This window comes from Gopherus flavomarginatus, chromosome 13, assembly GCF_025201925.1.
Source record: "Gopherus flavomarginatus isolate rGopFla2 chromosome 13, rGopFla2.mat.asm, whole genome shotgun sequence".
Taxonomy (NCBI): Eukaryota; Metazoa; Chordata; order Testudines; family Testudinidae; genus Gopherus; species Gopherus flavomarginatus.
The window spans coordinates 28,998,385-29,023,191 of record NC_066629.1 but is presented as its reverse complement, the minus strand read 5'-3'; the positions used below and the strand labels follow the sequence as shown (position 1 = coordinate 29,023,191).

Genomic DNA, 24,807 nt, shown 5'->3' with positions numbered 1-24,807 from the left:
CAGCCTGGAGAGGGACTGCTCTTTCCTGGTGGTCTGAATGAGCCTGGTCTGTCCGACATATGCAAGTCTGTACTTGCTTCTTCTGGGGATTAATACCAGTGATTTGCTGTGCCCCACCACACCCCCTGATGCTGTGCTCTCTTATTTACAAGGAGGAAAACCGAGTAGGCAGCCTACTATGCACTGTAGAGGTTTGGAGGGAGACATTGGACCAAATTAGAAATGAGGAGCCAGGATCCCAGCATTCCCAAATCTCTCTGCTGAGTGGCTCATGCTCTTCAGGGTTGGGTAGGGATGGAAAAATGGATTGATGGGAGACAGAGTCCTTAAACATATGTCCTGACTTGGGGAAGTGCACTGAAAGGAGGGGATAGTGGGTGTGTCTCTGTCACTGAGCAAACCTGTCTTGGTGCATTCCAAGGGTTGGGGGGATTGCAAGATATGTCTGGCCAATTCCCAGCTCCCTGCATTTCCTTGTGTTTCTTTTCTCAGGCCCCACGTCCTGTTGTCTGGGGAGACCTTTTGCAGGTAGATCAGAATTTAATCCAGTTATTTATGCAGGCAGCATTGTCTAATGGTCAAAACAGAGTCTGCAAGAATCATAGACTATCAGAGTTGGAAGGGACTTCAGGCGGTCATCTAGTCCAACCTCCTGCTCAAAGCAGGACCAGTCCCCAACTAAATCCCCAAATGGCCCCCTGAAGGATTGAACTCACAACCCTGGATTTAACAGGCCAATCCTCAAACCACTCAGGATTCCAGAACTTCAAGCCTTGCTCTGCCACTGTCACCTTGGCCAGGTCCCTTCACCTCTTGGTGCTTCAGTTTCCCCTGGCCCTGATTTGAGTCTTTCATTGTCCCTCTGATGATATGACAAGGATTCCCCATCCCCACTTTCTTTCTTCTACGTCCACTCATATCGGGGTAACAGGACAGGCTAGAAAGCAGGGTTCCTTCCTAGGTACTGGGGGCTGGTTCACCTCTCCCCCCATGCCTTCTAGCAAGGTTAACACCTCTCCCCACCCCATTCCCCTGTACAAACAGGCTGTTCCCATCCATGCCTACTTGCTTGAGGAGGCCTTGAGTGAATGCAGAGCAAATTACCCACCAGGGTAATTTGTGTGCTCACAAGACACACTGAGTGCCAGAAACCTGCCCACAGCTACATCCAGGGAAGGGATGTCAGGGTAAGGCCCCTGAGGTATCTCTAGTGCTGGAAGAATGGTTCCAGGTAGCCCTGCATGGTGCAAGCAGCATGTGCTCATAGCTACTTAGTGCAGTGGCGTGTCAGTCCCATCTCGTAGTCTCAGCCAGAGCAGATTGTCGGCCAGGCCACCAACTGCTGCATTTTTCTTACTCACGCTTGGCTTCTGCACACTTGACATGCTCATTCGTGCCCCAGGTTTCCAGTTTCTGACTTCTCTGTGTTAGCTCTTGAAGTTAGTGTGGATTTTGCCCCCAGGCACCCAGCAAGAACTTTAAAAAGAAGCAGGTAGGGGAAAGGGGCAAAGTTTTCTGTATCCAGGTCTAGAAAAAGGCATCAAACTCAGTGCCTTCCCCTCAGCACCCGCTCCTCTCCTTCTTCAGTTCATAAGGGAAGGGCCAGAGCTCAGAAGTTGGGACTAGATCAGATCTAACTCCTCTATAGTTTGGGGTGTCTGGTTCTGGTGCCAACCACAGCAGGTGGTCCCAGCACAGAACTTCCCCAGAATCCATAAGGGGTTTTGGTTGGGGGCCAGGGCTGGTCTGGGTCTGTTGCTGTTCCAAGCAGAGAATTGGGGATGCTGCTTGATGGGACCAGGCTGCAGCTTGCAGGGAGCACTAAGCTGGTCTCTCTCTCTCTCGCTTGCAGGTTCGCTCCCTCCTGGACCTAGGAGCAGTTCGTCTGCGCCTGCCAGTAATCCCTCTAGCACCATGAATCCCAACATACCTTTTACTTCCTCTCCAGATCCATCCCCTTCCCAGAACCCCCTCTCGCTGATGATGTCACAGATGTCCAAGTATGCCATGCCCAGCTCCACACCACTCTACCACAATGCCATCAAAACCATCGCCACCTCTGATGATGAGCTGCTCCCAGACAGGCCTATGCTCCCACCAGGAAGCATGCCAGGTACGTTCTTCTGGGACGGTGTCTGCGCCAGCAGGGAGAGCAAGCTGGAGCAGGGCTTTATAGGGGTAAGACTAGTCTTGTGGCTCTCACACAGGCCTGGGAGGCAGGATACCTGGGTGTGGTTCTGATGCTCAGAGTGGGGATCAGGAATTCTATTCCCAGCACTGCCACTGACTTCTTCTATGGCTTTGGACAAGTCACTTAGCTTGTCAGTTCCTGTTTCCCTATCCCTCCCTGCCTCTGCTGGAGCATGGGGCTCAGTGCATTGATGACTAGAAAGTACCTGGGGGACATGGCTGGGGGTGTGTTGTAGAAAAATGTGCTGAGAGCCAGAATAGGAACAGACACATTTGGAGCTGCAAAGCAAGGAGAACGAAAGGGTTAATTGAGTCAGATGAGAGTATTTATCCTGTGGGGAAGAGAAGAGTTTGTTCCAGGCACAGGGAAAAGCCTGAGGAAGAAGTTGGACAAGGAAGAAGACTCAGTGAGCCCTCTACAGTGACAGGACAGGGTGTAATCCTTGTTGTGTACCATGCTGTGGAAGGATCACTCCTTTCCAAATGTAGGACTTAATATAGTAGAGACTCTATGGCTGTATCCTTGCCGTGGCCTCTCAAAATGTCACAGAGGCAGCAGGTTAGAACCCAGAATTGCCCACTCCAAAAGCATTGGCCTGACCAACTGAGTTCAAGGAAAATTACTATCTGTTAGCAGTATGGGGCCTTGACACACAGCAAGCAGTTCTGATTCCAGCCAGCAGAGGGCAACAGTGCCATATACACACCAGCCAGTTAATTGCAGTATAATACAGTTGGGTTATTAATGGTAACTGCAGTCACTGTAAGTCCACCAGCATGCTAGGGGTAAAAGTTATTGCAAGGGTTACATCTCCTTAAGTGAGACATAGGGATGTCAGGTCTGAGGTATGGGTGTCTTAGCCTGTCCTGAGTCTCTTGATGAGTGTCTTGGGCTCCCAGTGTTCTCATTAGCACAGCTAAAAGCAATGGAACCCGTCTAGCTCTCCTGCATTCAGGTGTAAACAAAGGCCTTGGGGAAACTCTAGCTCCCTGGATACTATTGACTAAGTTCTTTAAATGGAACTGCTGAGCTGGCTTCCCAGGCTGGTTTCCCAGCTTGCCGCAGCTTTGCAAAGGCATTGGGCGCTTCCAGAACCTGGTGTGAAGCTGGCAAGTGTTTGTTTGCTTGGCATTGGCGGGTGCAGTGCTGTTCTGCCATCTGCTTCTTACTGACTGGCCAGGGCCAGCTGCTGCCTTCTCCATGTGCCATTGATCTGTCTGGCAAACACAGCGAGCCCAGGAGACACTAGAGTTTCTAGCTCAGCATACAGCCAAGATCAGCTGGGGGTAAAACAGACAATGGGAGATACAGCGTTCAGGTGGGTTACATGTACATTCCCATTCCCAGTGGGGATGATGTGACACCTCCTAGATCTTACTCATCTCCCTATCCTCTTCGGCATCTCCTCTCTGCCCCCACATGCCCAGTGTTCCTCCCTCAACCATCTACCTGAGTGTTGTCTCAGGGATGGCAGGCCCATGTTCTAGTATTTGGCCACTTCCCTTGATTGAGTCCTAGAGCTAGCTTTCCAGGAACCATGTTTGCCCTGCTTGGAAGAGGGAGGGGGCTGTGACATTTGGGATGCCCTTAAATTTCCCTCTCCCACCAGAGATGTCCCATCACCACTATCTCCACCCCAGAGCTCTGCTGTGTAGGAAACCTCAGGTGGTCTCAGCAGGGTATGGCCCAGTGGGATGGGAAAGCCTGAGCGAGGACTGGGCTATCCAGTCCATGCAGGGTCCCAGTGTCTGCAGTCAGAGCTGTGAGAGAGAGAGAGAGGCATAATCTGAGAACTCCTTAGTTCTGATTTCAGAAAGTCTTTCTGACCTCCACAGCAGGGGGCCCACACCTCCCTCCCATGCTGGCTGTGACCATTGTGTAAGCCAGGCAGTGCTCCTGCGGTGAGTAGCTGTGCTGTCCTTCTCAGTATCCACCACTGGGGGGCACGTTGGAGCTGAACAGAGCTTGCCAACTAATGGCTGTGCTGAGGGTGTTCTTTGTGCTCAACACAATAGAGAGGTTGCTGTGCTGTACTGTCCCAGCCTGTGTAGCAACAGTGGGGAACAGGATTTGCTGGGCTGGTAAGAGCCACAAGCCCCATGTATGGCCAATGACCGACTGAGTCTTACGGTAACATCCCTTGAACCCCAGCTATTCTCTGCCTGCACTAGGCCAGCTCTGAGGTCTGGAGCAGCTCTCACCAGCACCTACCAAGGGGCCCTCTTAAGGCAAGTCTACACTGCATCTGGGAGTGAGTCTTCCAGCCTGGGTCCACAGACTCATGCTAGCACTCTAAAAATAGCTGTGTAGATGTTACAGCTTGGGCTGAAGCTCAGGCTCTGATGCCTGGGGTGGGCTTGAGAGCCAAGCTCCAGCCACCATTGCAACTTCGAAGCACCATCTACACTGCTATTTTTAGAATGCTAGCACAAGTCTGTGGCCCTGGGCTGGAGGCTGGCTCCCAGATGCAGTGTTGATGTGCCTTTATTGTCTCAGTGAGAGAGGGAGGGGCTGGCCTCCCAAGCATGTGCTCTGTGGTGCTCACCTCTCCCCTGTACAGCCTAGCATCTGGCTGGTATGGGGCAGGGTGTGATGCTGCCATGGGAATGAGGTGCTGAGTGAAGGTACTGAGCAGGTATCAGGTCTGACAGTAAGCCTGAGAGCAGAGTCCCCTGGGCTTAGGGACTCTTTCACTGACCTTACTGCCTTGATGGACTCTCCATGGCAGACCCTCTCCATGGGTCTAGCAGTGAGAGCAGAGCTGGGCCAGGTTTGAATACTCCAGGGAATCTGGCTGGAGCTGATCTCTGCTTAGATGCTGATTTCAATGGAGAGAGCTGCTAGCACCAGGGACATACTCTCTGCATATGGTGGGAGGAGGTGCATGGGCACTGAGTTAACTGTCCTTCTTCCCTTCATTAGGTATCACAGGAAATCAGCCAAATCCACTGCACTTGAATTCAGTGGGGCCTGCATCCTCACAGAGTCCCATGGGGATGAACTTGCCTGGCCAGCAGCCACTCTCCCATGAACCCCCCACGTCCATGATGTCCTCGCCGAATCCCCTGGGCACCAACATTCCGATGCACCCTGGTGCACAGGGGGCGGGTGTGCCCCCCCAAAACCCCATGATGCTGCCTCCAGGGCCCCAGGACTCCTTGAACCAGCCCTGTGGCCCTGTGCCAAACAATTCTCAGATGGTCCCTTCCAACCAGCTGGTGTTCCCCCGCATGCAGCAGCCCCACAATGCCATGCAGTCTCCAGCTGCGGGTATGCCCATGACACCAGGAGGTGGAGGAGGGGCTGGGATGCAGCAACATTACCCGCCTGGGATGCCTTTGCCACCAGAGGACCTTCCCTCTCAGCAGCCTGGCCAGATGCCCTCCCAGCAGCACATGCTGGGCAAGAACATCCCTCCTCGGATTGGAGATCCCTATCCCCCTGTGCTTCCGGGTGTGGCTTCAGTGCTGAATGACCCTGAGCTCAGTGAGGTCATCCGCCCCACACCTACGGGCATCCCTGAGTTTGACCTGTCCAGGATCATCCCTTCAGAGAAGCCGAGCAGCACCTTGCAGTATTTCCCCAAGAGTGACAGCCAAGCACCGAAATCACAGCCTTCCAACCTCCACCTCATGAACCTGCAGAACATGATGGCTGAGCAGCCACCCACACGGCCGGGCATGAGCGCCCCCAGCCTTCCAGGGCAGCAGGGCGTGCAGCGGGGACTCAACATGTCTATGTGCCACCCTGGACAGGTGTCCATGCTGGGCAGGACAGGTATGCCACCCCAGCAAGCCATGATGGGGAATAGCATGCACCAGGGCATGATGTCCCCACAGCAGAGTCTGATGGCCCAGCAGAATTTCATGCTGATGCAGGCTAAGCAGAGGAGCATGTCTGTGTCAGGGGAAATGTACGGCCAGACGGGCCATATGATGTCGCCTCAGGGCTCCCTAATGGGGCCCCCACCTCAGCAGAACCTTATGGTCACACACCAGATGAGGCAGAGGAGTGTTTCACTGGACAGCCAAATGAGCTATATCTCCGGGCCTGGAAACATGGCAAACCTGCCTTTCTAATCATGTCCTGAGGGGCAGGGGCCAACTGTAGAAAAAATGTTTTAAACCTTTATTTGGGTTAGGGTTGGGAGATGGGGGCCTGTGGGAGTGTGGAGGGGGGATGTTTTTCATATTGGATTTGCCTCTATAAGGAAAACCAGATGTGCAGTAAAATTGATGTGAATCCTTTTTGGGGGGTGGGGGCATTATTATTTTTGAAACTCAAGTGGTGACCGGGGGCTTCCAGACCCTACGGCAGTTTGTAAAATCTTCCTTTATTTTTTCCTCGTAGTGTGGGTTTTCCTTGTTTTTTTTTGTTTTGTTTTGTTTTAAAGAACAACCAAAATGTACAACAAGATTTTGAATGAGCTGTAAATAGGGCTGGGAAAGGCAGAAACTTGTGCTGGTTTTAAATTGTCTGTATTTCTGTGTTTTAATAGAAGCCTCAATTTTCTGTTTTAAAACAACAACAAAACTTTTTAAAAATATCAATGTACGAGGGTTTAAAACTCTTGCAGAGGGGGTTCTAGGGCAGTGGGAGGAGGTGTGAATGGGCATTGAGAGAGCCCTCTGCAAAAGAGCCTCTTGGCCAGCCCCACATCATTCATGCATCAGAACAGCTTGTGTGCAGGGATGGATGGTTTTGAACAGACATATATACACATCTTAGATCCTGATTCTGCAGTCAGACCCTTTGGGTCTGTACTCGATTCAGGAGTGCACCCAGTCATATGGATCCACCTGCAGGATTGGAACTACTGAGATGTCTCTAAAACAGTGTTGGTGTTGGAGTCGCTGTTTGATTGTAGTGATTGATAGTGGTCTCTATCTGTCTCTGCTACCTGGTGAAGCTGCTGGCAGCATGAGCAAGGAGAGGGCCCAGTTGTTTAGTTTAGGGACAGGTGGGGGTCTGATCCCACTCTGCAAGTAATAAGTAACTGGACCATGAGGCCTCCACCCAATCATGACACTCCCTGCTCCCCTCTCCATCCCTAGATGCTCTGTGTGATGTGTGTATGCCCCTCTGGAGACAGCAGAATGAACACTGGGATTTCTGACTGGCTGATTCCATCCTGTGCTTCCTGGGTGTGTTGTGCAGAGGCCAGGAGGAAACTCAAGACACACACTGACACACACACCCCACAGAGCATCCCATACTCCTTGTTGGCTCTGCTCCCACTTACATGAGTTCATGCATCTCACCCTGCTGCACTATGCCCCTTGCCTCCTAAGTGCACACATTTCTGTGGGAGAGCTAGCCTGATGCATAAAAGCAGGCATTTTATGGTAAAGATTCTCCAAGTGTTTTCTCAATCTGGGAATCCCAGACTCCTCCATGAAAGGCCCTAGAGGCAACTGGCCAGCAGTTGTAAGGCCACCTTTATACCCTGAAACCACCTGCAGCAACCCTGCTCTCTATGATGGATGTGCAGCCTATGGAGACATCAGGTCCTTGCCTGCAATACTCCAACTGGATACAAGAGGCCTCCTGCTCGGACTGAGCTGATGTTTTTCTAAACAAAGCTCTAGTTCAACCAGTAATTTATTCAGACAAGTTTCATGGCCTGTGTTATACAGGAAGCAAGACTAGATGATCACAATGGTCTCATCTGGCCTTAGAATCTATGCTGGGAAATGTTACTCATAGGAGCAGCTGGGTCTTCATTTCCACCACCACTGGAGGCTGCTTAAAGCATGGACTACAAACATAAGTTTCATGTGGGGGAGTGTGCCCATGCCTGGCACCCTCTTCCTGCAGAGAGATGTAAGAGTGTGCTGTGACATCTTTTTGAAGGGAGGCTGGAGATAACCCATGTGTGCATGCAGCCTCTGTGGATTGCAGGAAAATATTCTAAAAAGTGCATCCAAATGACCATCGGGCACCCTAACCTACCACCAATTTGAGGTTTATCTCAGAAAAGCCAGCCTTTTTGTTGCCCCTCTCATAGCAAAGGGGCCCCTTCCCTAAGCACCACAATGGAGGAGAGAGAAAGCTTTTGCACGGAGAAGTTGAGAAGCACTGTATGAAATGTGAACCTTCTCTTTGTGGTTCCAAAGAGCAAAGGCTGTTAGCAAAGGCTGTTGAAATGCACCAGCCCAACAGTCTCTTAAGCCAGATCCCAATGGGCTGGAACCAAAAAGTTTAGACAGAAACATTCCCAAGTTTGAGGGTGTATTGTGGGAATGGGGCTGGCTGGGAAATCTGGATCCAAACCAGGTAGAAGGGTGTTGAGGTCTGGTCTTTTGCTTTGGGCCTGTGTCTAGGGACCGTGAGTGTAGCTCTCAGAACAGCAATGGGCTAAAAGCAGAGCCACTTTTCCAGCCCTGTCCCATTTGGTAAAATGGGAACAACCCATTGCATTGCCCATCTCTGCCTGGGACAGTGCCCTGCCCTGTCAAAGGGCCAAGAGGGCTGTCCCCTCCATTTCCCACTATAAGTGCACTCAGGCACCTTGCTTTTTAACCGGGGTGGGTTTTTTACCCATTTCAGAGCCTGGAGGGGGGAAGATTGGTGCTGGAAGAGCTGGTTCAAGCAGAACAATACAAACCCTACTGTAAAAGAAGCCTTCCCTATTTCTCCATGTTGCCCCCTGGCAGTGCTGTTGGGGGGCAACATCTGCTGGCATTTCCCTTGTAAACACCATTGGGAGTTGCTCAGGACTAGCACAAGCCCCATGCACCACAAAAGCACCCGGACCCATATGCTCAGGGGCATTTCACCCTCCACCATCAAGTCTCTCTAGCTGAAGCCAAAATATTCTTTAAAATAAAATTAATCTTTGTCTCCAGGCAGCCATTGCTTTCACCCCAGAGTGATTAAAAGCTCCAGTGTGTAGACCTCCCACATGTCCCTCTACCCATCTGGTCTAGCTGAGAACTGTCCTGAGGTGTTGGATCTCTTCTGTCAGCATTGTCCTCACATGAGTCAGGGCCTGCAAGTTGCAAAATGTCTGTGTGAGGAAAGCCAGTGCAGCTGTGTAGAAGAGCAAGAGAGAGAGCTCACAGATGTAGGGGGAGCGATGGCATTCCAGGTGACAGAAAGGGAAGGTGACAGTGATGTCGTCATTTATCCAACATTGATTGCATGACAGTTGGGAAGGAGCAAGGCCTACAGGCCAACCGCCCTGAACACAAAAGTGAAATTCTGGTACTTTGCAAGGCTGTTGGTCCTCCTGGGGTACTTTTTGTTTGGTCTTCAGAGCAGCCAACTGGGAAGTCGTAACCAACCCCCACTGCCCTAGCAGCCAGTCTTCATGATGTCTGAATCTGGAGGCAGGCAAGGCTGAGTGGTGCCTTTTTTTGCTTTGGGTACCATCTCCCAAACAGGTCTAGTTCATCAGCAATACTGTGGGAGCCTTTCAGAGGTGAACGGTAGCTACCCCTTGTTAGGCCTCAGCAGAGCGTTTTCTCTCAGTCACCCTCTGCTGTGCGCTAGGTCTCATTTTGAGTCTTGTGGTTTATTGCTTCATTTATTGGCTTGAGTTTTGTGTGCTGAATTCTACCCAATCATGGTTCTGGATGCCCCTTTTTTTCTAACTATGATATGTCAATGTTTTTTCCTACTCCAAACAAAGGAAAACGTCTTTCCAATGCAATTTTAAGCAATCACATGTCCAGAATTAGCTTTCATGTCAAGGTAACAGTGACTGACCCTCCCTCCCCCCCCCCTTCTCTGTCATCCCACGGAGAAACTTCCCCAATCATTTTGTACCATTATATAAATATATATATATAAATATAAATATATAAATACAATACGTGAAGACATCTTATTGGTTTTTATTTTGAAACAATTTTTAGGCTTGTTTTTTGGGTATCTGTGCTGCCTGTAATGTATTGACCTGTTTTATAGGTGCCTTTTTATTAAAAAGAGAAGTTTCAAAACCTGATCCTTGGAGCCTGTCTTCACTGGTCTGAGTTTCTTCAACATTAGCTAGTGTGGCCCACTGTACTTGGGGGGCTCACATCAAATCACATATAGCTGGTAGTTGCTGTTTGGTAGAGCCCCAGTGAAGAACTGGCTTGGACACATGCATTTCTTCTGGTTGTTTTCTCCAAATTATGTTTGAGGAATGAGGAGAGTTGTTGCCATGTGAAGGGCAGAGATATTGTTAATGCCCAAATGACAAGTCAAATCTTAGCTTTTAACTGCAATCCTTTCCAATGATGTCAGCAGCAGTCTTCTGCTCCGAGCAGGAGCTGATGCTGTAGTAGCACCTATGATCAGCAATGTCCTGCTGAGCTGGGCCACTGGCTAACCCTCTGGTGCTGCTTTTTGGGTAGCTCATCCTCTCCATTCAGTTGGAAACAGCTATCATGAGGCAATAAAAGAGCCCATTCCCTCCCTGCCCTGCTGTCAGCCCAGCTCTCTGCACCATAAACCATGCGTGTCTAAGCTCTCTGCTCCCTCAGAACTACAGAGCCATGGATGCTCCTGAGCTAGTCTCTCTCCTGCTCCTGCTGGGCAGAAGCAGTGAAGGAAAGGAGCAGTGTTGGCTTTATTCTCTGATGGCTCCACTGGAGCTAGTACTCAAGGCTACAGAATAATCTTCACTCCCTGATTGCCAATGAGGTCAGTCGGCGTACGTGTCTGTTCTTTCCATGTGCTGTCCCAGCTCTGCACAGAGAGCTAGTAGAGTAGACTTCAATATATTGAGACAAGTTACACATTACACTCCTGGCTAAGAACATAGGAGTTGCTGATTCAAACCCTCTTTCTGCTTGCTGAGCTGGGATTTGAACTTTATTCTCTTACCTCCAGTGAATGGCTTAAATGCCACAGTGGGAGGTATTTTGATGTGGGAGCTCCCTTGGTCTTTCTGGTGAAGCTGGTCCACTGCCACTAAATAATAATTGGGTCAAACTCAGGCTGTGAATCTTTTGGTAGTCCAGTTGTTTTGGTACGTTCTCCAGAATGGGTGAGTTGCTGGTTCAAATCCCTTTTGTGCTGGTTAAGATGGGATTTGAAGCAGGCTCCGTTACCTTTCAAGTGAAGGGCCTAAGTGCCAGCCTAGGGGGTATTCTGACACAGGGTTCCCTCAGTCTTTTCTATTGATGGTGGTCCACTTTAACTACATAATAAATGGGCCAAAGTCTGCCTCCATGGCTCTTGATGGTAGCAGGGTTAGAGCACTTCTCTGGGATGTGAGTGACCCTGGTTCAAATTCCCCATCTGTCTCAGTGGAGGAGGTCTGGTGCCTGAGGTGCAGGCCCTTATAAATTGCCTGTGGATTATACAGATCAGCTCTTGCTGGTTTAATTAGTGAGTATTGTGACCCAAATCTCTTTCCTGTCCCCAGTAGCTAAGATACACATCCAGGCTGTGGCAGAGCCCTTCTCTGCTTAGGGGTGTGAGCTGCGGGCTCCCACCTCCCAGGGAAGAGTCAGAGGTGGGCAAGCCCTGTCTGAATCCCCTCCCTGTCCCAAGATAGAAATGGCCTCCTGAGAAAGGGAGGGGGTTCAGACAAGGATGTCCCATTGCAAAGGGCAATCACCTGAGAGGGAGGAAATTCCTGTGCAATCCCCTGCTGAATAGGCACCCAGGTGTGAGTACCCTCACCAGCAGCCTATAGAGTGATTCTGACTTTTGTCCTGGCCTGAAGAATTGTTAAGTCAATTGCAATAGCTTCCAAAGGCAAGAGTAAGGGAGCATCTCCCAGAGGCCAGGCATGTAACCTAACACCAGGTTGTGGAGCGCATCTTGTTCATGGGCTGGCCCAAAGAATAGTTAATTCAAGTGGAATGGCTTCAAGAGGCAACAATGAGAACCACCCCATCATGATAGCCCAAAGTTTAGGGTGCACCCATGGGCTACAGGAAAGGGTTAGTCAAGCCCTCTCTTACCAGACTGGGGTGGGTGTGTTGCCCTAGCATTTCCCACACTCTACAGCAGTCACTGAACCCCTGGCCTAGAGAAGGCATCTCAACTATTCTAGGGGCCAGTGAGTGGGTAAGTCAAGTGGAAGAACTTCATGAGGGAATCCCTCCCCTCTGACTTCCTGTGGCTGTGATGGGGTGGAGTAGGCCCAGAAGCCTCTTGTTGATGGCCTCGGGGTCCTGCTACACTCATCCCAGCTGAGGAGCAGTGAAGCTGTCCTCCAAGCAGGCTAGAGTGGCTGCAGAGGAAGCAGCTAATCATGGCCCAGGAGGGCCAAATAAAAGGAGCAGCAGAGCAGCGCAGCAGTTAGATGCTGCTGGAAGCTGGAGAAGGAAGAACTGCAGGCCTGTCTAGCTGAGGGATCTGCAGCACAATGGACAGCGAAGTGGGAGCAGGGAATGGGAGAGTGAGAGGCTCCTGGCTGGCTGCTAGGACTGAGCCAAAGACAATTTGATCCCCCAGTCCCTGCTTGCACTGAAGGAGCTCTGGGCTGGCTGCAGGCACTGAGTAGGGACTGAGCCTGGAAAGGGCCACAGGAAGATAGTGTATCCAGGGAGGAAGCCCTGGGGATACAGCCCAACATCAGGGCTGGACTGGTTTAAAGACTGCAGACAGACACACCCAGCCACAGGGGGGTGCTTGTGAGAGGCAGGTGCTGACCCCATTATAGGGGCCCATGGTATTGTCAGTTGGCATGCAGAAATAAGTTACTCACCTTGTGCAGTAACACTGGGTCTTTGAGATACAGGTCCCTGTGGGTGCTCTGCTGTATGTGCACTTGTGTATCTGCGCTGTTGCTTAGCAAACTTTGGTAGCAGTGTCCTTTTGATAGCTGCCAATCACTGTGTGCCACCAGGCTGAGTCTTGGATTCTAGCTAGGAAAAGTCCCATGGGTAGATCCTGCCACAGTTATTCAGGTAGGGGGCAGGTCCAGTTCTCAGTCTAGAGAAGCTATTTCTTCCATGATCACTGCTCCTCTGCCCTGTTGCACTGACCTGTTTGGAGCTGCTCAGTGATTTGGGCATGTAACAGACTAACATCTGTTACAGACTTTGCTGCATTCGATGTCCAGCGTCCTGTGTGTTTTGGTGAAGCCCAGGGCTTAAATTCTCAACGATTATTTCCTGGAGCACCCCACCCCATTAGGTGTTCCAGGCTTTAACTTAGGGGTGGGGGGTCACCAGGGCTTGGGGCTTTAGCCCTGCTACCTCTGCAGGTTTGAAACTATTTACCAGAGCTCTGGTGAAGCGCCTCTTTCTTTGACTCACTCTTCCCTCTTTGCTTCATTTGTTGCCAGGTAACCATGGATCGGCAAGACTGGGCTGCAGAGTCACATAGCAGGCAGGACTGCAGTGTAGGGTATTACCCCTATGTTGGAGATGGTCAGACTAAGGCTGTGACTTGACCAAGGCCACATCAGGTATTAGTGTCACAGCTTTGGAATCCCTTGCTCAGACTGCTGGACTATGCAGTCTCTCACTATTGAGCTGCCTCTTCTTGGGGCCAGGGCCAAACTTGGATGAGCAGCAGAGTAGGCAGACGCATAAGTGTTTTTGCCACCAAGCAGTTCTTGCAGCAATTATGGAAACCTGGGAGCACCAACTCTCCCCGGGCCTAATGCACTGTGAGCACTTTAATAAGATCTCTTCAATGAAACGAGATCCAGTTGATTTTTTTCTTAATTAAAGCAGCTGAGCTTTGAGTGTAACTTTGCTATGGGTTGACAAATCTGAAACTTGAATAAAGTAGCTTATAGTAACCCAGTAGGGTTAGCTGATGTCTCAGTACAATGGTGATGGGTGCTCTAGGCCCTCCTTGGTTAAAAACTGAGCTAAATTTGAATCTTACATGTGCCCTACAATGAGAGGCTTCTGCAGTACTAGTGAAAAGGACAAACTCCAGTGAGCCTCATAAGCAGCACCTGAAAGGCTCCTTTTATCTCCATACAGAACTTACCAGAAAGGCATCTGACCAGCCAGCAGCTATTCTTTGGTCTCTCTGATATGTCTGTGTTTCAGAATATTCACAACTGCAGCTGACTTTCTGCACAAGCATGAGACATGCGAGGTGGAAAAAGTACTTTATTTAATTAATCATAGTTCATTTAAAAAAAAAGCCTCTCAAAATATCCCCTTTGAGTTATGAACACTGAAATAATGTACAAACTGTAGCTGGACTTTGCCACAGTAGCACAGTTTAAACAAACTTTTTGGCATTTCTCCCTGCTTGGACCATAAGAATCACCTCATCAGCTTCACTGGGGTCCTCGGTGGCTGTGCTGTGAACACCGCAGGGAATGTTTGATTTTTTTGTTGTTGTTGTTAATGTTACATCCCTTGGAATTAAAAAAAAAAAAAAAAAAAAAAAAAAAAAATCTCTAAACTTTGGACTTTTCCTGTTGGAGTTAGAGTTGGTAAAAGGCTTCACCAATCCTCCATTTTGGGCTGAATTTAGCCCAGTGGTGATCCTTTAAATATGGATCATTCCCCTACTTCTGACAGATCATTTTTCTGGAAAGGGGTGAGTGAATTGTAGTTGGTCTCTTTGTTATTGGGTGAATGCTACTAGTGACCCTAGCACAAAGCTCAAACATCCACCCTGCCACATGGGCAGTTGGACAACACTAACATTAATACTGATCAGCAGAAATAGTTTTAGTTTTGCCTAGAAAGTCAGGTTAGTTTTGGAGCAGATTTTTACCAATGTATCTGTGGTGAGGTTGTGCCTCAGATGAGGGGTGGCTAGTGGCTCTTCAGGCAGAACTATAATGAATACATTTCAAGCCAAAGTAACACTTCACCTATTTATAAAGAGAGCAGCAGCACTGCCCCCACGTTGCCCCTGTCGGTGTGACAAGAGCTAATGGAAAACAACATAGTTAAACAGAGTCCCTTATGGCTGCTCTACACAGCCTTACACTGAAATAACCCCAGCTGTGGGGTAAAGCTGCTGTCGTGAGTTTGGTGCATGTCTGTGTAGAGTAGGCCTGATCCTGAGAGCTATTGGGTACCCACAATTCTGGTATGAAGTCAAAGTTCAGACCTTTTTACCCTAAAATCTAATACATGAAATTTTTAAAGACACCATCAATGCAGATAGAGCTAAAATGCCTGAAAGCACAGTACAAAGCATAGCAAAAACTTTCCTTGTCTCCCCCTGGGAAAAAAGACCACCCCACTCCACCCCACCCCAAACTCCTCTTCTCCTTCCATGTTCTGTTTTACTCTGGCATAACAGGAATTCTTGCTCTTAAAGCCAACAGATACAGCAATCGACCCCCAAAGCAAATCAATAACACGTTCAGCCTTATTTCCCTCCTGCTCCCACCCGGTAATCAAAGTAGGAGAGGGTCTGTGCCAGCATTCAGTTACAAAGCTGGACAGGGGCTGCTCAGAGAATATTCACCCTCAAAGGAAATCAGTTAGTTCCAGTAAGTCAGTGACTGGAATTATTAATAGAAATAAAATAGATTGGAAATGAGTGAGAAAGTATGCAGCTGATGGGCAGGAAAGGAATTCCTGACAGTAAAAGTCTTTGAGCCTATGGAAGAGTCTTCCAGTGTGAGTTGCAGAAATGCCCCCACTTGGGATTGAAGCACCCAACCGTCCCAAAGCCCCAGGAAAGGCACAACAGGAGACAATCCCACACTGGCTGGAGGAGATGGGTTGGCTGCCTTACAGGCCTCTTCTACTTCCAGATTCTGTGATGCAGTCAGAAGAGCAGCGTCCAGTCCTTTGTATTGACCAGAATGGTGTGTAACATGCAGCTATGTGCCCAAGTAACCACAACATACTGTAAACTTCTTCATATTTTACATGACTTTCATTAATCATAGAACTGTTTCTAATTAAAAGCAATAATTGGGCTGTATCACTTTCTTCTGAGCACCTCAATGAGCTGCACAGACTAAATCATGCTCTTCTATTTCTCTGATAAAAATCTCTCCGTCATCTGGAATTTCCTGTTTGTCATTTTCTAAGGGCCTGATTCTGTGGTTGGCTCTGGACATGGAGCTCCTCCAGTGGGGAGAATGCAGTATCAGAACTAACTAACTAGGGTCCCAGCCAGCCCCTTTGCAGTGGTTACTGTGTAAAGTCAGTATTTACCAAGGGCTACACAAACCATTTCTCCATATATTTAGCACAGGAAGTAACTGTGTGGTAACAGTTGACAAGTACTTGCTGTTTTAATGGTGGCCTTTAGACCTCAGTTTCTTGTGGAGAGGAGGGAAGTGGTAGGGATGATACTGAGGCAGAGCTGAGTCTTGCACCAAGGGCATTACATGCTGGCCAAGGTCTATCTCAGCCCTGTGCCCAGTTCTTTCCCCACTAGAAGGTGCTGACAGAAGTGATGGTGTCCGACTCAATCCCACTGCTCTTCCTCGTCACATCAAGGATCTCCTGCAGGGTCTCTTGGCTTATGCAGCCCAGGTCCCGGAGGATCCGGAAGAAGTCGTTGCGGAACTTGACTCCAACAAAGGCATAGAGGATGGGGTTGAGACAGCAATGTGTGAAGCCAATCACCTCTGTCACCATGATGCTGGTGCCCAGTTGGTCTGCCAAGGCACAATCGTTCGGTAAGGTTTCCAGCTTGTCTAGTGTGTCCAAAAAGATGACCATGTGGTAAGGGCTCCAACAGAGTAGGAACACCCCTGTGACCAGGATGGCCACTCTCACGGCCTTCTGCCTCTGCAGCCGCTGAGACTGGCACAGGGTCCTCACAATGGCTGTGTAGCAGTAGCACATGACCAGCAGGGGCAAGAAGAAACCCACAATGTGATACAGGAAGCGGGTTGCCAGCCACATGTTGCTGCCATGAATCCCAACTTGCTGGAAATTGCAGACACTGTGGTTGCTCTTGTCTGACCAGACCTCCATGAGCACTAGATCGGGCAAGGTCAGCACCAGGGAGACGAACCAAATGGCCAGGCAAGTGAGGTGGATCGACCTGACTCTGCGCTTTCTGTAGGTGTGGATAGCATACACTATGGCGAGGTAGCGATCCACACTGATGCAGCCCAGCAGCATGCTGCTGCAGTAGAAGTTGATCTTGTGGACAGCGCTGAGGACTTTGCAGAGGAAAGTGCCAAAGATCCAGCCAGTTAAGCTCTCGGTCACGCCAAAAGGCAAGGTGAGCAATAGCACCAGATTGGCCAGGGCTAGGTGAAAGAGGAAGTTCTCGGTGGTAGTGCGGGCGCGCTTGTAACGCTCCAGGATGATCAATACTAGGGCATTGCCCAAGGTCCCCAGAAGGAATATCAGAAGGTAGACTAAGGGCATAAAGATCTTCTTGAAAGGATGTGTGGGATCACTAGCCAGTGATGAGACTATTTCTGGACAAAAGTAGTCATCGTAGGATCTTGTGGTGTTGTCATTGTCATTGTAGTCAGTGAATTCCCCCAGCAAATTCTGCAGAACAGGAGGAGAATAATTACAGGCTGCAGTTTCTGTAAGCCATTTCCCAGGAGAAAGCCCAACCATTACATAGGAACTGCCAGATGAGATTAGACCCTAGTTGATCAAGTCCAAGGCCTTGCCTCTGGACAATAGCCAGCACCAGATACTTCAGAGGAAGGTGCAGGAAACCTCCAGCAGCAGATGTGGGATAATCTGCCACCAGTGAGGGTCTCATCCTGATTTTTGATCGTTAGAACCTCCTGCTCCAGCATTTAAGCCAATGTCTATCTCTCTTCCATTACATGTTTTATCGTTAACTAAAATATTTCTTAAGATTCAAAAGAGATTGTATATTTATATGGATAACAAGAATATCAAGTCCATGGCTTCAACTATTTCCTGTTGCAATGAGTTCCTCAGTCTAATTACACACTGCATGAACAAGTATTTCCTTTTGTTAATTTTGAATTTGCCACTCTCAGTCTCACTGAATGTCCCCTTACTCTTGTGTTATGAGACAGGGTGAACACAAGCATCCAGTCGGCTGTCTCTATCCCATTCATTATTGTATAGACTTTTATCAGGTCCCCTCTTATTCAGCTATTGCTACGGTAAACAATTCTAGTCTCTTTTCATAGATTTTTTTCCCCCAGCCCTTGATCATTCTTGTCACCTTTCTTTGACCTCTTCTAATTCCACTGTATCTTTTTTGGCATGGGGGACCAGAACTACACAGACTGCCTGGAGGAGGATGTCTTGTTCGTTTACATAGCGGCATTAGAATATTCTCCATATCATTCTCCACCCTATTTCTTGTTGACACTCACCAGTTGTTTGCTTTCTGAGCACTGCTGCACACTGAGCAGAGTCCTCCATCGAGCTGGCCACCCTCATGCCCTTTCCTGAGTTGATGCAATTAATTCAGAACCCTGTAAGGGCTACGAATAGCACATTTCCCCTCCTATGTGCATTAGTCACCATAGTGTGGCCCATTTCACCTGGCTTGGTTGTGTCCCTCTAATAAACGTTTCTGTACTTTTCTATCATGTTAATTCCATATTCTGTTCCCAAAACTACCATCACACACTGGCCCTAAGGACTTTCTCTGATTTGTCTGTAGGGTGATTACAAACCATGCTGTGTCTTGAGATGGAAGATGTATTGACACTCCTCTTGACACAGTGCTGTCCCGCAGTGTGACACCCCGGCTGTCTGAGCTCCTTGGGCTGAACTACAGCTGGGAATTTGTGATATCAGGTCCACGCCCAATCTGCAGGCTGTGATGCTGCCACACAAAGCGAGATTTGCACTGGGAACAAACACAGAAGCTGACCAATGGAGTGAGCTGTATGTAGGCACTGGAGATGGGAGGGCCACTGCCTCCTACTTTTAAAAACGTGGCTGGGAGGGAGCACACTGTGCCTGGCTGGCGGCAGCTGGGTTCTGCTCTGCCTTGTGGCACATGCATCATGCTGGTCAGGTCCTGGTTTGTGTTGTTTTGCATGTCTGCAGCTGGTCCCTCACCTGTTGGTGGCTGAAACCACAGCACTGGATTCTAGGGGCTGGGGCTTAACCAGGTTTGGGAAGCAGGATGGACCCACTACCCAAAGGTCTTGGGCTTGCCGGTAAGGAGTGAGGGAAGGCAGGGACTTAGAGAAGATCCTGCTGGTGCGTGGTTGCCCTCCTCACTTTTATAGTCCTTTCGGCACACAGGGAGCTGTATCACACATCAAGTTTTTTATTCAAAGCAGAAATCAAATCCAGGTCCTGAGCACTAGAAAGCTGGGCAAAGCCCAGTCTCACATGGAGCACATGCTCTGACTGTCCTCTACTGCTCTAGGCAGGCAATGGACAGAGCCTAACGCTAGCCAAAACAAGAGTGCTTGGGGAAAGGGGAGGGTAGAAATCCATGAGGAGAAGAGGAACAAAGGGCCAAGCAAGGCTCATGGCAAAAATGTGACAGATAGCTCAACAAATACTAACTAGAAGATGGTAAGGGTTCCCCTGCAGTCAGGCTGAACGCTCTCCCCCTCCCAAACACCTTCTCTGAGACTCTTGCACTGACCACAGCGGAAGTTTCTGCTTGCTGTTTTCATACCTTTCACTGCCAGCTGTAGCTGCCTGCACCTGCTGCACCTTCCCCTCTTAGCCATAGTTCCTGCTTGAGCTGTTTTCAGAGCTATTTTTTTCTTTTTTTGGTTGCATTTTTTTTTTTAGAAACAGCTCAACTGTCCTGTGAAATACAGTGAATGTGAATCTCCCTAGTCATGAGACCCTAGGCCACATGGCAGAGGCAGAAAGCTCCCTGGTTGGGGACAACCCCCTGAAACACACATGAGTTATCTCTGGCTGCAGCAAGCGAAGGCCTCACTTAGGGCAATGGCATGTTATTAGCTTGTCACTCGTAGAGAGCAACCCATGGGACGTTGCACTATGGCAGAGAGCTGTAGCTGCTGTGCACTCAGGCAAATCCTTAAAGTGCAGTTTTGGAAAATAGCACGGTGCTGGTGCTGCTTTACTCTTGTCTCCCCAGCGCCTCCTTCTGGGAGATGCTTCTGGGAGTTAGCCAATAGGCCAAGGGGGCAGGCATGAAACCACAAACACTCTCAATCCAGGCCACACAATTGGTCAGGTTTTTCTGCCTTCATCTAAAGTAACAGCAGGGCACCAGCCTGGAGGGACCAACACTCACCTCCACTAACTAAAACTCTGCAAAAGAGGAGAGATGGCAAAGGGAGTCTTTAAACTACCCTTAATTTCATATTTTTCTGTTCCTAAAAATATTTCCTAGCAACTGTCTAGCTCATACATACCAGGAATTAATGATGCCCATGGAACTTGTGCTAATAGCACTGACTATGGCAAGGACCAATGCCCAAGGTCTAACCCAATGCTGGGGTGGTTATATAACCTCATACCTGACAAATACATCCTTAAGGGGGGTCTTGTTTCAAAGGGCCCTTAGTATCTATGCCATCTGCAGCCCACTAGCTGCTGTACTTTTAATGTGACACTATGAACGTGCACAGCATCTCATCAAATGCATACAAGGTTCCTTCTCTAAAAAGCTTACATTTTCCCTAAGCAAAACAAAACTAAACAGGCTGCTCAAGAGCCAGGGAAGGGTTGGTTGGGGGGGGTCCAAACATCAGAGGGAGGAGGAGAAGCTGCAGAACAATTTGGAACTGCAGGGTTAATCACAAGAGCGCAGCATGGTGTCAAAAGAAAAGGATAGCAAGCTTTCAAAACATGGGCAGTCACTGCACAGTGCTAAACGGTTTTAACTGCAGAGAGTGGCTGTCAGCATCATCTTGCATTTACAACAGACGATGCAGCACTCAAGCACCATTATCTACCACCATCTCATCTCTGATAAGGTGACAGGTAGGATATTGTTTGTTTTTTACTGTAAGCCACTCGCCTCTGGCTTGGGAAATGTGCACAGTGCTGTGACTGCGCCATCCTCTCATGTATGTCTCAGGCTGGAAGACAGCAGCAAGTGTGGGTGGGAGCGGACAGAGATGAGTCAAAGAGACAAAGTATTTAGGTATCATGAATCCAAGCTGATGCTGAAGCAGAAAGGGGTTGGAGCGCAGCGACAAGAGTTGCATAGAGTGTGACATACTACGGCTACTGGAACACAGATGTGAGGGGCCTTACAGCATTCAGTATGGCAGGTGCAGAGATTAGTCCCCATGACTCACAGGGGCAACAGGCTCCTTCCAACTCCTGCCACTGGGCTAGGGCCTCAACATTTTGCTTTAAGGATGGATTTCCTGGGAAAACCATCTGTGTGCTTGTGAAAGCCTCTAGTACAGGGGTAGGCAACCTATGGCACAGGTGTCGAAGGCAGCACGCGAGCTGATTGTCAGTGGCACTCACGCTGCCTGGGTCCTGGCCACCAGTCCGGGGGACTCTGCATTTTAATTTAATTTTAAATGAAGCTTCTTAAAGATTTTAAAAAGCCTTAATTACTTTACATACAATAATAGTTTAGTTTTATTACAGACTTATAGAAAGAGACCGTCTAAAAACGTTAAAATGTATTACTGGCATGTGAAACCTTAAATTAGAGTGAATAAATGAAGATTTGGCACACCACTCCTGAAAGGTTGCTGACCCCTGCTCTAGTAGCAGGAAGAAGGGGCCTAAAAATAAGTAAGGAGGAAGGAATAGAACAGGAGGATTATGTAACAGCTTCCATTTGTCACCACTATGGGTATTTGTGTGTAATGATGGGGAATTACATGTAAAATAAAAAGAACAGGCAAGCCAAACATGGCAATAATTGTGTGTGTATCTTCCCTTGCAGGAAGATAGAGAGATTACATTTATTTAATGCAATCCCTCAGGCTTTCTGCTTAAGAGGCTCCTAGAAAACAGAGATGGAAAAGACACCCCCCAGACGTGAAGGCATAATTTAAATCCCACTTAAGCAGTCAAAATCCCCATGAAGCTCTGGGCAGGGCAATGACCACTGTTTGGGAGCGCACTGCATGCTTAGTTCATCAAGTTCAGCCTCCCTCCAGGGCTAGAAGGATATTAAACTGATTCTACTCTACCTCACAACTGCCCATCTCTTCAGTCCCAAAGTCATCCGTGTTCCACACAGATCTGGTGTTCCCCTCACAGTTGAATATCATTTACAGATGAGATAAAGTAATGGAGCTGAAGTTCTGGAAAGTTATTCACAACCAAGGAACAAATCCTACAGCACTTTAATTTCCCTGCATTAATAATTGTGTGTCTGTCATAGACTACATCCCCTATCTGGACCTGGGCAGGTTAAGCAGTAAGGACACACCACTGATCTTATCTGTTTTTCTGCCAATAGGATAATTTATATATAAGGCATATAACTGAGAGGAGGGCGAAAAGGAAAAAAAAAAAAAAATCAGAATTGGTCTAAGATTCCATTAGGAGTTGTTCTGCAGAGCTTACCCACTGGACTCTGTACTTTGACCACCGCCACCCCCATCTGCCACTCACCGTGCTTTGCCCCTGCACCCAGACAGTGCTGCTGCAGTGGATATGCTGCTCCTACTTTTCACATTTTTCATTAAGGAGTGAGCTCTGCTTTACTCCCAGCTGAACTCCACCACCATGATTCTCCTGCTTGAGCCTTCCATTTAAAAGGAGGGGAAGTATCGTTTGCAAAAAAATTCTGACAAAAATAATTTTGTTTTAAAGTTGTCACAGGATTTTTCAACAAAACAAATCAAAAATTGTTCTGGCATTTGGTTTTTTTTTTGGGGGGGGGCGGTGAGGGCTGCTTTTTCCCTTTTCTCACCTTTCTGCACCCCGCTCCCCGAAAGGAAACAAAGAAGAAAAAGGTAAGAGGAAAAATTAAACCAAAATGGAATGAATATGTTTTGATTTGAACAGAAACAAAACCATTTCCTTTGAAAAGTCATCTTTAATTTAAAAAAAAGTTGAAAAACTTCTGAGCCCCTCTAGCTAAAAGCCAGGCTTTGTGGCATATCTGCCGTGAGCTTTCCTTAGCATGGAACAATCCTCTTTTACAAGATATTATTGGCTTCAATTTACAAGGCTAATTAGAGGATGTCATACTTCAAATCTAGGATATTTGTAGGATAGCTTCTCTCCTGGTAAAAACCCTTTACCATAAATACACTACAGCTTGTAGCCGACAGAACTGCTCTCAGGCAGGCTCCGCAAGGCAGCCCACTCATAGAAAAGGATAAAATGAAGGCAGGGATGTGAGTGTATAATTATGTTATTGTAGGACGTAGGTCTTTCATGTGTTTCCCAATGTTATTGTAGCTTACCCAGTTACTCCTGTTTGTTTAAGTTAGTGGTTTGATTTCCCATGGCACTGCACCTTGTGCACTCATGTACACCAGTGCACAGTGGTGTAAAATGCTGTCAAGTCTTAATATGCGTTTTAAACCCAGTCTCTGTTGGTTTAAATGACTACAGGAGGTGGGCTTCTCTCTAAGCAAGTTAACTTAGGAAGGAGATGCATCTGATTCCCACCGTCTCAGAATGAGCCTTTTGGCCACAAGAACACAGGCTGCAATCCCAGCACTGACAGCATGAGAATTGTAAAGCCAACCACTGATGAAAACACTTTAAAGATATGGCACAAGTAATCACAGCGTATGAGAAGGGCTGGCATTCTCATCTGGACCTCTGCAGCTGGCAAAAACTCCCTAAATAGGTGCTTTGGGGTCTAACTATGTTGGTTTGAAATTTTAGCTTAAGACCAAACTTATCTAAACGAAAGAGGGAAAGTATGTGTTTGTGGGTGGGAGAGGTTAAAAGCCAAGCTCCTCAGCCCAGATATAACACCCATCACCCCCCCCAGAATCCTCACCCTAAACTCATGGACATTGCAAAAACAAAGACCTGTGTATGACTTACCATGTCATAGCTCTTCATAGAGATGCTGTAGGGCCCCATTATTTGAGAGGCACTGTTTTTCTCCTCCAGTGGTTTGGGTAGCGGCTCTGACAGAGAATATCAACCAACTTCCCTTTTTGATGAGGGGTTAATAATTTAACTGAATGGGGCGGGGCATCTAGTTCTCATCAACAAAGTATTGAGCTTTTCAACTTTGCAAGGCAAATGAGCTCAAAGCTCAGAATGACCTATTTGAGCATCAGATTAGAATCTCGCTCTATCATCTTTACTTTAGATTATTCAAAACCTTACTTTAAAAAATCAGTTTAAAGCTCCTATAATCGGCAACAAAGCCCCCAAAGTAGTTCACTGCACAATGTGGTGAGTCCCTTCCCAAATGCTTAATCCAGTACAGAGTCTAGAGGCTTTTATAGAAGACACTGCACTGGATTTGGGCAATGTAGAAAAAATATCTCCGATTTTAAGATATGTTCTACTCATGGGAAAAGTTTGTTTCCAACCCCCAAAATGCCTTGGATTGGGTATGGACTGGATTGTCATGGCCTTCTGACTCTAATAGCACCAGCTGCTTTAAAACCTCAGCTTTTCTCTTCGTCCCCCTCTCCTGCACAGCGCCAAAAGGCTGCTGCTGGCCACATTCTGGTGTGAACCCTGGAAGAAATCTGAGGAGAGGGGGCACGTTACCCTGCGTGCCCCCCACATGTTGCCTTGGGAAGATATGTCACCAGGTATCAGGAGAGGTGGGTCCACCCTGGAGGCCTAGCCAGGCATGGAGGGTGGAGAGTGCCTGTCAGAGAGGGTCGGGTCGGTTGCTCACCCGCCCTGTGTGAGAGAGGTATGCGAGAGTGTGTGTATATGTGTCACCTCTCCCTGTGTGAACCCTTAAGTCTTGAAGATAAG

At 48.3% G+C, this 24,807-nt stretch overlaps 2 protein-coding genes across 9 annotated transcripts in view; one reads left to right on the top strand and one right to left on the bottom strand.

Annotated features, from left to right (window-relative positions):
* The window catches only part of BCL9L (BCL9 like), a 90,254-nt gene extending 80,115 nt beyond the window's left edge, over positions 1–10,139 (top strand). For 5 of the 6 annotated variants that reach the window (XM_050922119.1, XM_050922120.1, XM_050922123.1 and 2 more), the window contains 2 exons: positions 1,853–2,113; positions 5,114–10,139. In XM_050922119.1, the coding sequence (XP_050778076.1) occupies positions 1,853–2,113; positions 5,114–6,270 (1,418 nt within the window). In that variant the 3' untranslated portion in view covers positions 6,271–10,139. The remainder of the gene's footprint in view (positions 1–1,852; positions 2,114–5,113) is intronic. The other variant, XM_050922125.1, reaches the window with a different exon arrangement.
* Positions 10,140–14,494: 4,355 nt separating this feature from the next.
* Positions 14,495–24,033, bottom strand: CXCR5 (C-X-C motif chemokine receptor 5). 3 transcript variants are annotated; one of them, XM_050922129.1, is made up of 3 exons: positions 23,908–23,991; positions 18,657–18,832; positions 14,495–17,535 (listed from the first exon to the last, which is right to left on the bottom strand). In XM_050922129.1, exons 2-3 carry the CDS (start codon positions 18,657–18,659, stop codon positions 16,456–16,458), a joined length of 1,083 nt encoding a protein of 360 aa, XP_050778086.1. In that variant the 5' UTR covers positions 18,660–18,832; positions 23,908–23,991; the 3' UTR covers positions 14,495–16,455. The 3 variants fall into 3 exon arrangements, with proteins under 3 accessions (XP_050778086.1, XP_050778085.1, XP_050778084.1); XM_050922128.1 differs by having other exon boundaries at positions 18,657–18,851; positions 23,908–23,932; XM_050922127.1 differs by lacking the exon at positions 18,657–18,832 and having other exon boundaries at positions 23,908–24,033.
* Between the last annotated feature and the right edge of the window lie 774 nt (positions 24,034–24,807).